This window comes from Aspergillus nidulans, chromosome VI, assembly GCF_000011425.1.
Source record: "Aspergillus nidulans FGSC A4 chromosome VI".
Lineage (NCBI taxonomy): Eukaryota > Fungi > Ascomycota > Eurotiomycetes > Eurotiales > Aspergillaceae > Aspergillus > Aspergillus nidulans.
The window spans coordinates 3,309,523-3,321,608 of record NC_066262.1 but is presented as its reverse complement, the minus strand read 5'-3'; the positions used below and the strand labels follow the sequence as shown (position 1 = coordinate 3,321,608).

The 12,086-nt window shown below is 49.9% G+C and overlaps 1 protein-coding gene across 1 annotated transcript, besides 1 other annotated feature; it reads right to left on the bottom strand.

Moving 5' to 3' along the window:
- Window positions 1-12,086: part of a sequence feature (contig 1.45 1..83158(-1)) that runs on past both edges of the window.
- ANIA_02621 (L-aminoadipate-semialdehyde dehydrogenase acvA) lies at window positions 426-11,738 on the bottom strand (the record flags this gene model as incomplete). Its single annotated transcript, XM_655133.1, has 1 exon — window positions 426-11,738. The coding sequence occupies one exon, from the start codon at window positions 11,736-11,738 to the stop codon at window positions 426-428; it is 11,313 nt and encodes a 3,770-aa protein (XP_660225.1).

The window sequence follows — 12,086 nt, the reverse complement described above, 5'->3', positions numbered from 1 at the left end:
TCTGTTTATTGCCATGATACTCTTTATTTCCCCCTAGCAGGCTTGTAAGACATGAGTAATAATAAGGGCTGACATGTTGTTTATATATAAGCCAGTACCTTGCCACCCTGTATAAACGTATAAGTAGCAGCTCACTGCATAACTCTTAAAATGAAAACTAATAACAACTAATAAACAGAACCGGGCTGTCCCCTAACTAGAAATCCTTAGCTACCTACTTCATGATTACCCTCTGCTGGGTTGCTGTGCTCTTAGGCATGTTTTGCAATGAGCAGGTTCGTTTCATTATTTGAAGTATGATTGATTATTGTCTCTCTAAAGATATATATCCACGTAAAGTGAGTTACAGCACAAAATCCTGCCCCGAACCTGACCTTGCTGGATTACATCCACCTCATTATGCATACGTTGTTGGCATCACTTTACTAATATCTGGCGAGAAATTTCTCGATTGTTGAACAAACGTGGGCGATTTGGCGTGGATTGGTCGCCCAGGAGAAGTGAGTATCCTCCTCAAGGCGGACTAGATGAATGTTTGAAGCACCAGGGAGTAACCAGTCGAGATCATTAAGCAATGTTTTGTCGTAGTACTCGTACAGACGCCTCTGGTTTTCAGACTGAAACTTGTCGTTCACCCTAGTAGCTTTGAATAAAATGATGTAGTCTGTGCTGGCTGGGAGGCACTGGAAATCGGCTGGTTCTGGTTGGGATATATGATGAATGGGATCCAAGACCTCAGTATCACCGAGGCCAATTGCCCGCGTTGCTCCAGGCACGTTGAAATACGTGTCAATGATACCTAAAAGACCAATCGTTGAACCTAGCCCCACGAGCTGTCGCGATATTTCCATCGCGATTGTTCCTCCAAAACTCCATCCGATGAAATGGTAAGGCCCGTCTGGCTGGATCTGACGGATGTGCCCCAAATACATCTCAGCTAGCTTTTCAAACGTGTTCAGACTCTTGGAGTGAAGGTAGTAATTGTTAAAGACGACCATATTAGTCGTGGGCAAGTGCTTGACGATATTGTTAAAGTAGCTTTCTGCCCCTCCCTCCCCTGGCGGCAATAGGAACAAGATCGGTCCGCGTCGTGGGGTTTTGGAAAATTCAAAATATGGTGTGTACATCTCCTCGTTGAATACCTGTGGCGTAAGCACTGGAGTCGCCTGCTGAGCTAGGGTCCCGCTAAGAATCATATTCAATACTTCCTCAATCCTGGATATGAATCGCATGCTTTTTTCAAGGCTCCAGGCACTATTCATTTCGACTGACAGGGCACCATTTACACAGCTGGCGGTGATATCAACCGCGAACGAGCTTTGGTCTCTGTCCGCAGGACTTGTTGTAAGCCCATATTGCATCTCTCCGTCACCAACAGCGAGGGCCCACTGATCAGTTATCGATTGCTTGCTTGTCAGCTGGCCCAGGTAGTTGAACGTAACCTGAGGCATTTGGTGTTTGCAATAACCGTAGAGTGATCCAAACCCGATGCCCCGTGCAGGCACCTGCCTAAGGCATTCTCGCAAGCTGGCTATGCCCTGGCTAAGGGTTTCAACATTCAGGGGAGGGATCTCGAAGGGATACATGCTGGTGAACCAACCCAAGGTACGGCTGAGGTCTAATGTCGGGTCAACAATTTCCTCACGCCCATGGCCCTCGAGAGTAATCATACTCGGGCTACCCGGGGTGACCTGTTGAAGTGCCAATCCAACAGCGGCGAGTAAGAGGTCTTGTATAGATGCATTCTGATTAGAAGCTTCATTCAGGAGAATGACCGTCCTGTCGTCACTCCAAGTTCGAGCCAACCGGGTACGGGTCCCGGTCACTGGGGGCAAAGCGGATATGTTGGCAGCCGTTTGAGCAAGAAGTCCTTCCCAGTAGGCCCTCTCCGATGCCGACCCCTGGTAGCTCTGTAGTGCCTCTGCCCATTGTCTGACGCTGCTACTCTTACGACCGAGAGTTCCACCCTCGTACAGGATTTGTAGGTCGCGCGCAAGAATCTGCCAGCTAACTATATCAATGATGATGTGGTGGACAGAAAACCAGACTCGTGCAGATCGATCCTCGTAGCCATGGAGGTAGGCAGCAGCACAGATTGGGCCTTTCTCAAGGTCGAAGTCAGACTGATATTTCTGGAGTTGCTGGTCAATAGCCGCGCTTCCGTCGACATCCTTGACGTTCAACACTCGGAGCTGTACTGGAGAAATGTCATCTGCGAAGCATTGCACCGTCCTTCCATCTATTTGCCTCAACCGCATTCTGAAGGCGTCATGATACAGCTGCAATTCGGCGACTGCTGTGCTCAGAGTAGTCACGTCCAGCTCAGGGGTCCGTAGGTAGAAGGTGTGATTCCAATGGCTTGGGTGCTGTAGCGATTTTGATAAGAACCAAGTTTGGATCGGTAGCAGAGGCGCATCACCGAGTACTGTTTGCTGCTCTGCTTGGAATTGAGGAACATTGTGTGGAACGAGTTTCACCATAACGTTGTCATGAATACCACGAATGGTAGGGTGGTCGAAAATATCTCGAACAGTGACCTTTCGGCCGATCTGGTGGTGGATTTGGGCTGCGAGATGCAAAGCAGTAATACTGTCTCCGCCTAACCTAAACAGATCATCATCAATACCGCATCGCTCTGTTCCTAGTGCTGATGCCCATAATCTACACAAGTCGGCCTCCAGGACATCCCTTGGGGGGTTGTACGATATTTGATGTTGAGGGTTGCCGATATCAGGCAGCTTTCGAACGTCAAGTTTCCCGTTGATTGTCACTGGAAGTCCACCTTCTAGACGGCATAGATATTTAGGGACCATATATGCGGGAAGCTTGCTTTTCATGTGGGCGAGGATACTTGAATCGGAGACCGTCTCGGTGTCAGGGGTATAATATCCGACCAGGAATTTGGCTATCCTGGAGTAAGCATCGGTGTTCTCATACTTGGCCACTACTGCACATTCTCGAACGCCAGGACAGGAAGCAAGCACGTTCTGAACTTCTGACGGCTCAATACGGTATCCTCTTATCTTGACCTGGAGATCAGCTCTTCCAAGATATTCTAGATATGGCTGGTGCTGACGGTCAAGCCGGCATCGAAACAGGTCGCCAGTTCTATAGAGCCGAGGATAGCTTCCGGAAGCAATATCTTGCTCTGTTTGGAATGGATTCTGGATAAAACGGTCACCTGTTAGAACAGGCTGGTTGAGATAGCCACGGGCCACACAATCACCAGCGAGATACAGCTCTCCGACTGCGTTCATAGGAACTGGCTGAGTGGCGTGGTTAAGAAGATATGCCCTAGTGCCTGGTAGCAGCTCTCGCAGAGCATTTTCGAATTGGGATTGCGCACTGAACTCGCTGACTATGTTGTATACCGTGGTCTCCGTAATTCCATATGCGTTGTAGATCGGGCCGCGGAATCCGGAGCGCAACTTATTAAACTGCGCAGCATGGAGTTGCTCACCAGCTGCAGTTACGACCTGTAGATGATTGAGGCGTGCTAGGTCAATTTGCTGCAACAGGGATGGTGTACCGCTCAAATATGAGAGGCGTTGACCGTTGGCTGTTATGTAGAATTCATCATCCGCAACGAATTCTCCTTCCGGGATGATCAACTTGTGGCCGCTCATAATTGATAAGACCAACTGCTCGATAGAGAAATCAAACACGTAATTGGATAGGAAGAGCACAGCATGGTATTCATTGCATTCAATGCCAAAGTACCGCTTCCTAAGCGCATCACGCAAGTGAAGAACTCCACCTTGTTCGACCAGAACACCCTTTGGCTTGCCGGAGGTGCCAGATGTGAAAATTATATATGCCAGATTTTTTATTCCCGCAATGTTGGGCAAGTTATGAGTTGCCTGATTATTGACCATATTCGAGACCTTGGGCGAGTCAATTGCAAGTATTGTTGACGTCTGGCTTCCCCATGCAGAGGCGTACCGTGACTCTGTAATCAGAATCTTTGCTTGAACTACCTCCGAAATGCACTGGACACGCTCCTTGGGATATGATGGATCCAAAGGCACATATGCGCTACCGGTTTTCCAGATTGCGAGGATGCAAATAATCATGTCGATGCTCTTATCCAGAATGAGGAGCACCTTGTCGTCCGGCCTAAGGTGTGCCACGGATTGTATGTACCGGGCTAGCTGGTTTGCCCGTTTATTGAGCTCGGTATAGCTGAGTGATTTATCTCCCTGTACGACGGCAGCTCTATCCGGTACCCTGAAAGCTTCAAACTCGAATGCTCTACTGAGTGATATAGCTTCTAGGGTTTCCGCACCATTGGATAATCCTGCTAATGGCAGATGCGGACCACTCATCTCCTCAGGGCGGACCAACAGTAGCTTTGTATCTTCTTTAAGTCCCTGGGACCCCAGATAAGAGAGCTGTAACAGGAGATGCCTGTATGTCTCTAAGAAGCCCTGGATCGTTTCTTTCCGGAACAGGCTGGTGGCATAGTTAAAGTTAATCTTTAAGGCTGAGCCCGACTCTGTAGCTGTCGCGTTCAGATCAAATTTCGCAACCGACTTTATCCTCTGAACGGACTGGTATGGTGCGATTGTGGCAGTGTCTTGGATTGAAGGTGTCGTCTCGAATTCTTTGTCCATGTCACTTTCAAAGTTGAACACAGTCTGAACTAGGGGATGTCGGCTGGCGTCGTTATCCACCCGCAGCAGTTTAGTCACGTCTTGGAATGGCATGTCCTGATGTAACTGGGCATCAACAAGCGCTTTCATTACCCTTCGAATGAGATCGTGAACGGCAAAGTCCTTCACGTCGACCCTCACAACTACCATATTGACGAAGAATCCGACAATAGACTGGAACAGGGGGTGGGTTCGGTGACTGATGGGGACTCCCACAGCGATATCTACCTGGTGTGTATATGTCGAAAGCATCAGGCAGTAAACAGCGAGAAGCACTGCGTACAGAGTTACTCCGTGGTCTTTTGCAATGCCCCTGAGGGTTTCCAGAACCACACCGTCCAGAATGACGGAGAGGTCACCTCCATCGTAGTTGAATTGGGCAGGCCGCGGATAATCCGGTAGGAGCTGTAGGGGCTCCAGGCCGTCTAGTCTTTGCAGCCAAAAGTCGGATAATTTTTGAATCTGATTCTTACCTAGTCGTCGACGATGGTGCTCGGCATACTCCTTGTACTGGACTTGAGGCATTGGTAGGATTGGCATGTTGCCGCCTTTTTCGTTTGACGCGCAAAAAACGCGGAGCTCCCGCTCGAAGATCTTCAATGACCATGCATCGAAGCAAGTGTGATGGAAGGACAGGGTCAGATAAAGATTGCCCGTTTTGTGCGTGACAATATGCGCCAACCAGGGAAGCTCAGAATCGAGACGGAAAATGTGCTGCGATAGGCGTCCGACTATGGAATCAATTTGATCAATGGTGCTCACTGCACTTTTCTCAATGATCAACATGCACTTGGCCTCATCGGTAGTCAATATCTTTTGGTAGAACGTGCCAGTTGCCTGGTCCCGCAGCAGAAATGTTCGTAAGGCTTCGTGTCTTGAAAGAATGGTATATAATGCCTCTTCGACTCGAGATTGATCAATGTATGGAGGTAGCTCAAAGGCAGCATCGATATTATATGCATTGCCTCCACCTTCAAGCTCGTGAATGAATAGAAGGCGCTCTTGAGCGGGAGATACGGCTATTTTGCGTCTGTTATCATAATCCACAGGCGTGATCTCCTGTATGTCTCCAACATTGTTCATAATTAGGTGTGCCAGACTCTCGATGGTTCGGTGACGGAACAGAGCGCTGACGGAGATTGTGCGGCCAAATACCTCGTGAATCTTGAATGAGAGCTTTGTACTCTTCAAACTATCGCCTCCGAGGGTGAAAAAATCGCTGTCGCTGCCAATTGTTTGGGCGGATATATCTAACAACCCTGCCCAGATACCGCACAGGATGCTCTCGATTTCATTACGTGGAGCCAGCACGTTCATTGCGCCTTTCTCCTCTGCTGTAGGTAAGGCCTTTGTATCCAGCTTTCCACTGGGAGTCACTGGGAGAGAACTGATAGGAATGAAACTTGAAGGTATCATATAGCCAGGAAGCCGGGATTGCATAAAGCGCCGGATTGCACCCGGAGACAATGGCGAGCTAGCCACGAAGTAACCAACAAGGAACTTCTGGTCTCCTTCCTTGCCACTCTTTGCAATTACAACAGACTGTTTAATGTCAGGATGTGAGGACATGACAGCCTCAATCTCCCCCAATTCGATACGGAGCCCGCGAATCTTGACCTGGAAGTCATTGCGTCCCAAATATTCAATTTCACCGTTACTGCCTGGGATCCAGCGTACCAAGTCACCGGTCCTGTACAAGCGGCTGTTGCGCCCATTTTGCCGTTCACTGTCTGTTTGGAACGGATTGCGTAAAAATCGCTCAGCAGTCACTTCCGGTCGGTTATGATATCCTCGCGCGACGCCTTCACCACCCAGATAGAGCTCACCTACAGCCCCAATTGGAACGCGTTTCATGTCTGCATTCAGCACGTAGCTCGTACTGTTGCCAATCTGCTGGCCGATGCTCTTATCTGTGCGCCGCTCAGGGAAAGGGTACAGCCGCTTGTGTGTCGTGATGGAGATCTCTGTTGGACCGTAGCCGTTGATAATCAGCCCTTGGAAAGTGTCACGGATTTGATCAAAGACGGGCTGGCTAAAAGCTTCTCCAACGCAGTCGACACGGCGTAGGTGGTCTTTAAATCGACTGAACTCATACATGGAAATAACGGATGGGGTTCCAGACAGGTATGTTACCCTATTAGTTTCGATATATTGGTAGAGGCGCTCTTTGTCACTGCGCATTGCATCGTTGAGCATAACTAATGTTTGGCCGTTGAGAATGGCATCCGTCATCTGTTCCACGAAATGGTCAAAGACGTAGTTGGAGAATGAGAGGATTACCTCGTCATCAGTATCGCGCAGCCCGAAGGTTTTAGACAGCGATATCTGCAGATTTACCACTCCGTGGTGCTCCACCATGACGCCCTTTGGCTTCCCAGTTGTTCCCGAAGTGTAGATAATATATGCAAGATCCGTGCTCGTACTGGACGGTGCAGGATTCGACACACTCCAGTTACCGTCAGTCTGAGTAGAGATGTCAGACCGATACAGACGGACACTCTCTCCCGCTAATTCTTGGATTCGTGAGAGGTAACACGCGTCTGAAATCACGGCAATGGCGCTGGTGTCTTCTAGGATATAGCGGATACGGTCGTCGGGGTACTCAGGGTCGATCGGTACATAGGCACCGCCAGTCTTCCACACAGCCAGAATGGTAGCTATCATATGCTCACTCTTATCCACTACCAGAGCAATGATACTGTTCGGCTTTGGGCTGATATCAGATTTGAGCTGGTGCGCCATACGGTTCGCCCGCTCATTTAGCTGACGATACGTCAAGCTGCGTTGCTCATAGACCACCGCGACCTTGTCTGGTTTCTGGGCCGCTTCTTTTTCGAACATCGCGTGTAGGGTGGTGTCGGGGAATTCCGCGTCTGTCGCATTCCATGCGTCAAGTTGAGCCATTTGCGCTGATGACAGATACTCTAGGCTGCGGACGGGGTCATCTAAATGCTTCGCGACTTGCAGGAGCGTGTCCCGGACCATTTGGAGCAACTCAGATATAACAATCTCATCGAAAAGCTCTCGAGCGTAGCAGATGGTGAAGGTGAATCCCCCAGTTAGGTCGACCTCGCGCGCGATAACAGCAAGGGGATAGTCGAGCTTTTCAATATTGCCTTCGATGGTATACTTCAATTCACTCTTCTGCCGCATCTCCTCGGACTTGTCCAGTATTGGATAATTCTCCAGCACAAATAGCGAGTCAAATAACCCATGCTTCAGCTCGTTTTTCTGTAGACGGCCAAGTTCCACATTTCCCCGGCTGTTCATGCCATTTACAATGGCCTGCACATCACGGATAGCCTCCAAGACGGTTTTATTCTTATAGGCCAACTGATTAATTACCAGTGGGAGCGTATTTATGTAGAGACCCACAGATCGTTCGATCCCACTCACAGGCAGGTTCCTCCCTGAGATAGTAGTGCCAGTGACAGTATGAGTACCGCCACCGTAAGCATGCAATACCGCGTGCCAAACAAACTGCAGAATAGAGTGCAATGTAATGCCTTGCGCAGAGCATGTTTGGCGCAATTTGCTTAGCCAGGAAGCATCAGGGACTGTTAAAGTTAATTGTTGTTGATCCTCCACTTTGTCATAGTCCGCCAGTTGAATCTTGTACCGACTGCGTTCGTTCAGCAAAGCGTTCATGTCACAACGCTCTTCAATCTGATTCACGATACCAGCCCAGTACCTGAGATGATCTTCGCGATGATCTTGGAGATACTGCTGAGACTGCCTGTAAGGGTCTTCCAGAGTCCTGAGAGAATGTCCGTGCAGGAGATGCAGATAAGTTCCATGAGTCTTCCTGAAAAGAAGCGGCAGGCTCCATCCATCAAGGATTGCGTGATGACAGCTGAACAAGCACGAAAACCGAGTTGAGCTATGCTCGATCAGATAAATGCGGAACAGGCTTCCGGCTGCTAGGTCGTATGGCTCAGCCAGGTCCCTGCGCTGTAACTCTAGTAGTTTCTGCTCCTCGGGCAGGGCTGAATCGTCGGCAAGGTGTAAGAACCACCAGTTCAGCGGCTGGTCCTCGTCAATCACCTGCAAAACATCCTGTCCCCATTGAAATCGGAGCCTCAGTGTTGGAAGCATGTGTTGTACCTGCTTCCAGGCTTTTTTAAATAGATCAGGATTGATATTGACATCGTATCGCAGCACGGATTGCATCACATAAGCCTCTGATCGGCCCATATTTTTCAGGAACTGATAAACGAAGCCTTGCTGGAGACTGTTAGCAAGATAGACATTAGCATTTGCAACTTCTCCCGCCACGGTTTTTAGTTGAGGCCTAGCCCTCTCATCCGGAGTTCCGTTGGACTCTTTGCTTCGCAGAAGCTCAGCCATACGCTCCAGTGTCCGGGATGAGAAAACGTCCTCAATGGAAATAATTACACCAAGCTGCTGGCGAATACGTGCGATGAGCTGGATGCATGTGATGCTGTGCCCTCCAAGACGAAAGAAGTTGTCTTTACGGGATATCGACAGGTGATGGGCTCCGAGAACATCTGCCCATATCTTCCCCAAAGCTATTTCCACCTCATCCGTGAGCTCGCAAGAGGACACTTTGGGTTGAATAAGGTCGACAGAAGGTAGGGCACGGAGGTCTGCCTTTCCATTAACAGTCACTGGGATTTGAGACACGCGCACAAGTCGTGTCGGAATCATGTATCGGGGCAGCTTCAGCTCCAGAAATTGCAAGAGAGCCGTTTCAGAGACAGAGGTATTATCGCCCACATAATAGCCTACCAGATGCTCGTTGGTAGTCTCCTTTTCGCCATGCCGCAACCTTTTAGAGACGACTAGGCTGGTTCGTACCCCAGGGTAACCCGCCAGAGTGGACTCTATCTCGCCGGGCTCGATACGGATCCCTCGCAGCTTGATTTGGAAGTCCGCGCGGCCGAGGTACTCGATCTCACCGTTTGGAAGCCAACGGGCGAGATCCCCGGTCTTGTACATCAGCTGGTTTAATCCGAGCTCCTTCTCATGGTCCGTTTGGAATGGGTTGGGAATGAAGCGTTGCGGCGTAAGGTCGGGACGGTTAAGGTAGCCCTTGGATATACCCAGCCCGCCAATGTGTAATTCACCAGTGGCACCAATAGGCACTCGCTTGAGAGACTTGTTGAGGATATAACACTTGACGTTGCGCACCGGCCTCCCAAGACTCGTGTTATTGCGCGCCGAGCCTGGTTCGAAAACATTGAGCGCCGTCACAAAGGCTGATTCTGTGAAGCCATACTCGTTCAATATGCAATTCTTGAAATGTCTACGTAGTGCCAGATACCGAGATTCAGTCAAGTTCTCACCGACCAAGATCAAACGCTTTAGAGATGGGCAAGAGGAGAAGTCGTATTCCTGCAGGACGGAGGCAGTGCCGTTGAGGTACGTGATCTTGTGCTCACGAATGAATGGTATCAACTTTTCGGCATCATACTTCTCAGCATCATCGACCATAGCGAGCAAATGGCCATTCACTAGTGCCATGAGCATCTGCCGCACGAAGGGCTCAAACACATACGCTGAAAAGAGCAGGATGGCTTCATGATGGTCCCCTGTCACCCCATACCGAGCTGAAAGGTCAGTGATGCTGTTCACCACGTTAGTGTGTTGCTTGAGAATGCCCTTCGGAAAACCCGTGGTCCCCGATGTATAGGTAACGTAGGCAAGCTGCTTGCTGGTCAGAGATGGGTCGCGCAAATTGGCTCTCGGGAATGTCGATGGCTGCTGATCAATGGCGCTCAAGCAATGCTCTAGACGAATAATGGAGAGCTCCCTGTCGCTGATGACCTCGCTTTGAAGTCTCTCTGCAAGGTGGTTGCTCGCAATGATGACTTTTGCCTGAGTGTCTTCAAGCACAAAGCGGACTCGTTCATCAGGGTAGGTTGGGTCAATGGGCACATATGCGGCGCCGGACTTCCAGATACCCAATATAGTCACGATAAGGTTCTCGCTCTTCTCGAGAAATAAAGCCACCAGCTGCTCAGGTAAGATCCCGATGGACCGCAGATAGTGCGCGAAACAGTTGGCCTGCGCGTTCAATTCGCCGTATGTAAGCTGGCGACGTTTGTACACGATGGCAACTTTGTCTTCATGCAGCTGTGTCGCCTCCTCAATAAGGTGATTGAGTCTTTTGCATTCAGGGTACTCTCCATCCGTCTTGTTCCACTCTTCTAACTGCTGCTTTTGCTCTGCAGAAAGAAGTTCAAGATCTCGGACCGGCGTCGCTCCCCCCGACGCAGCCTTAGCGAACAAGACGTTCAGGGCTTCGGCGATATCCACTAACGTCTTCTGTCGAAAAAGGGACCCTGAGAAGTGTATTCTAACCTGAAGTCTTCCACCTCCTTCGCACACCATTACTGCTAGAGGCAAGCCAGCAATTAGACCCTCACACTTGTTTGCATCTGCGAAGATAACCAGAATGTCGAATAACCCCATTCTGATGAGACTTAATCCAGCCTCCCCCGGATGCATTTCTTGCTTCCTCAATTGGTTTAACTTTTCCATACTCTGAATCTCCTGCATCACGGTCTGTCCTTGTCTGCTCTCATGGCAGACAATTGAGGGTGTAATAGTGTATGATGTCGCTATGTTATTGGGGTCGTCACCCACATCGATCGACGCAGCAACAGTATGTGAGCCACCACCGAACCCTTTCAACACATAATGCACTGCAAACTGGATCACAGACCTCATACTAATATCTCGTGCAAGACACATTTCTTCCATCGCGACAAGTACTTCTGAGGGAAAAGGAACCGAGTACTCATTGTAGTCATCCGGTCCATCACTGAACCCGGTTACCGCAAGCTGGTATTTCGTCGAGTTTGTTGCAATACTGCTCAGATCACAACGTTCAGTTATTTTGCTGATGCCGGCTTTCCAACCTTCAAGCCCTCCTGCAAAACACACTTGGACACCAACACCCGATTTGCTAGGGTCAATGTTGCCATTGCCTGCATCAACGTCGCCATTGCCCCCGGCGCTTTTCCCATTGGACTGCTTCCAATTAACCTTTGGCACCGTAGGGTCTGCATAGCCGCCACTGTAGCCAGGGCCGTCTTCGCTCAATAGCCCGGGAGGGCTCATTTTGATTCTCTTATTTCACGGAGGGCAAAAGCCTGAGGGGATATCGCTTGAGAAGTCAGTTGACGGCCTAGAAGTGAGGACACCGCGAAAAGTCCGCCCACAGTGCTAAACCGAGCTCCCCTCCTAGACGAGGGGTACTACAGCTCCGCCTGGCCGATTCCAGTCGAAGCACTGCCAAGAGGCCTTCACAAGATTAGGGACTGACTTCGCTACCCGGCAATCCAGTACCGCAGCATCGTACCATCAAGCCGTGCCGTGGGGACGGCCAAGCGACACCGTCACGGCCTAGCATCAGACCATGCTAGGTACTAGTGCCATAGGGTACGCAGGAGATGATGTTTCACGTCT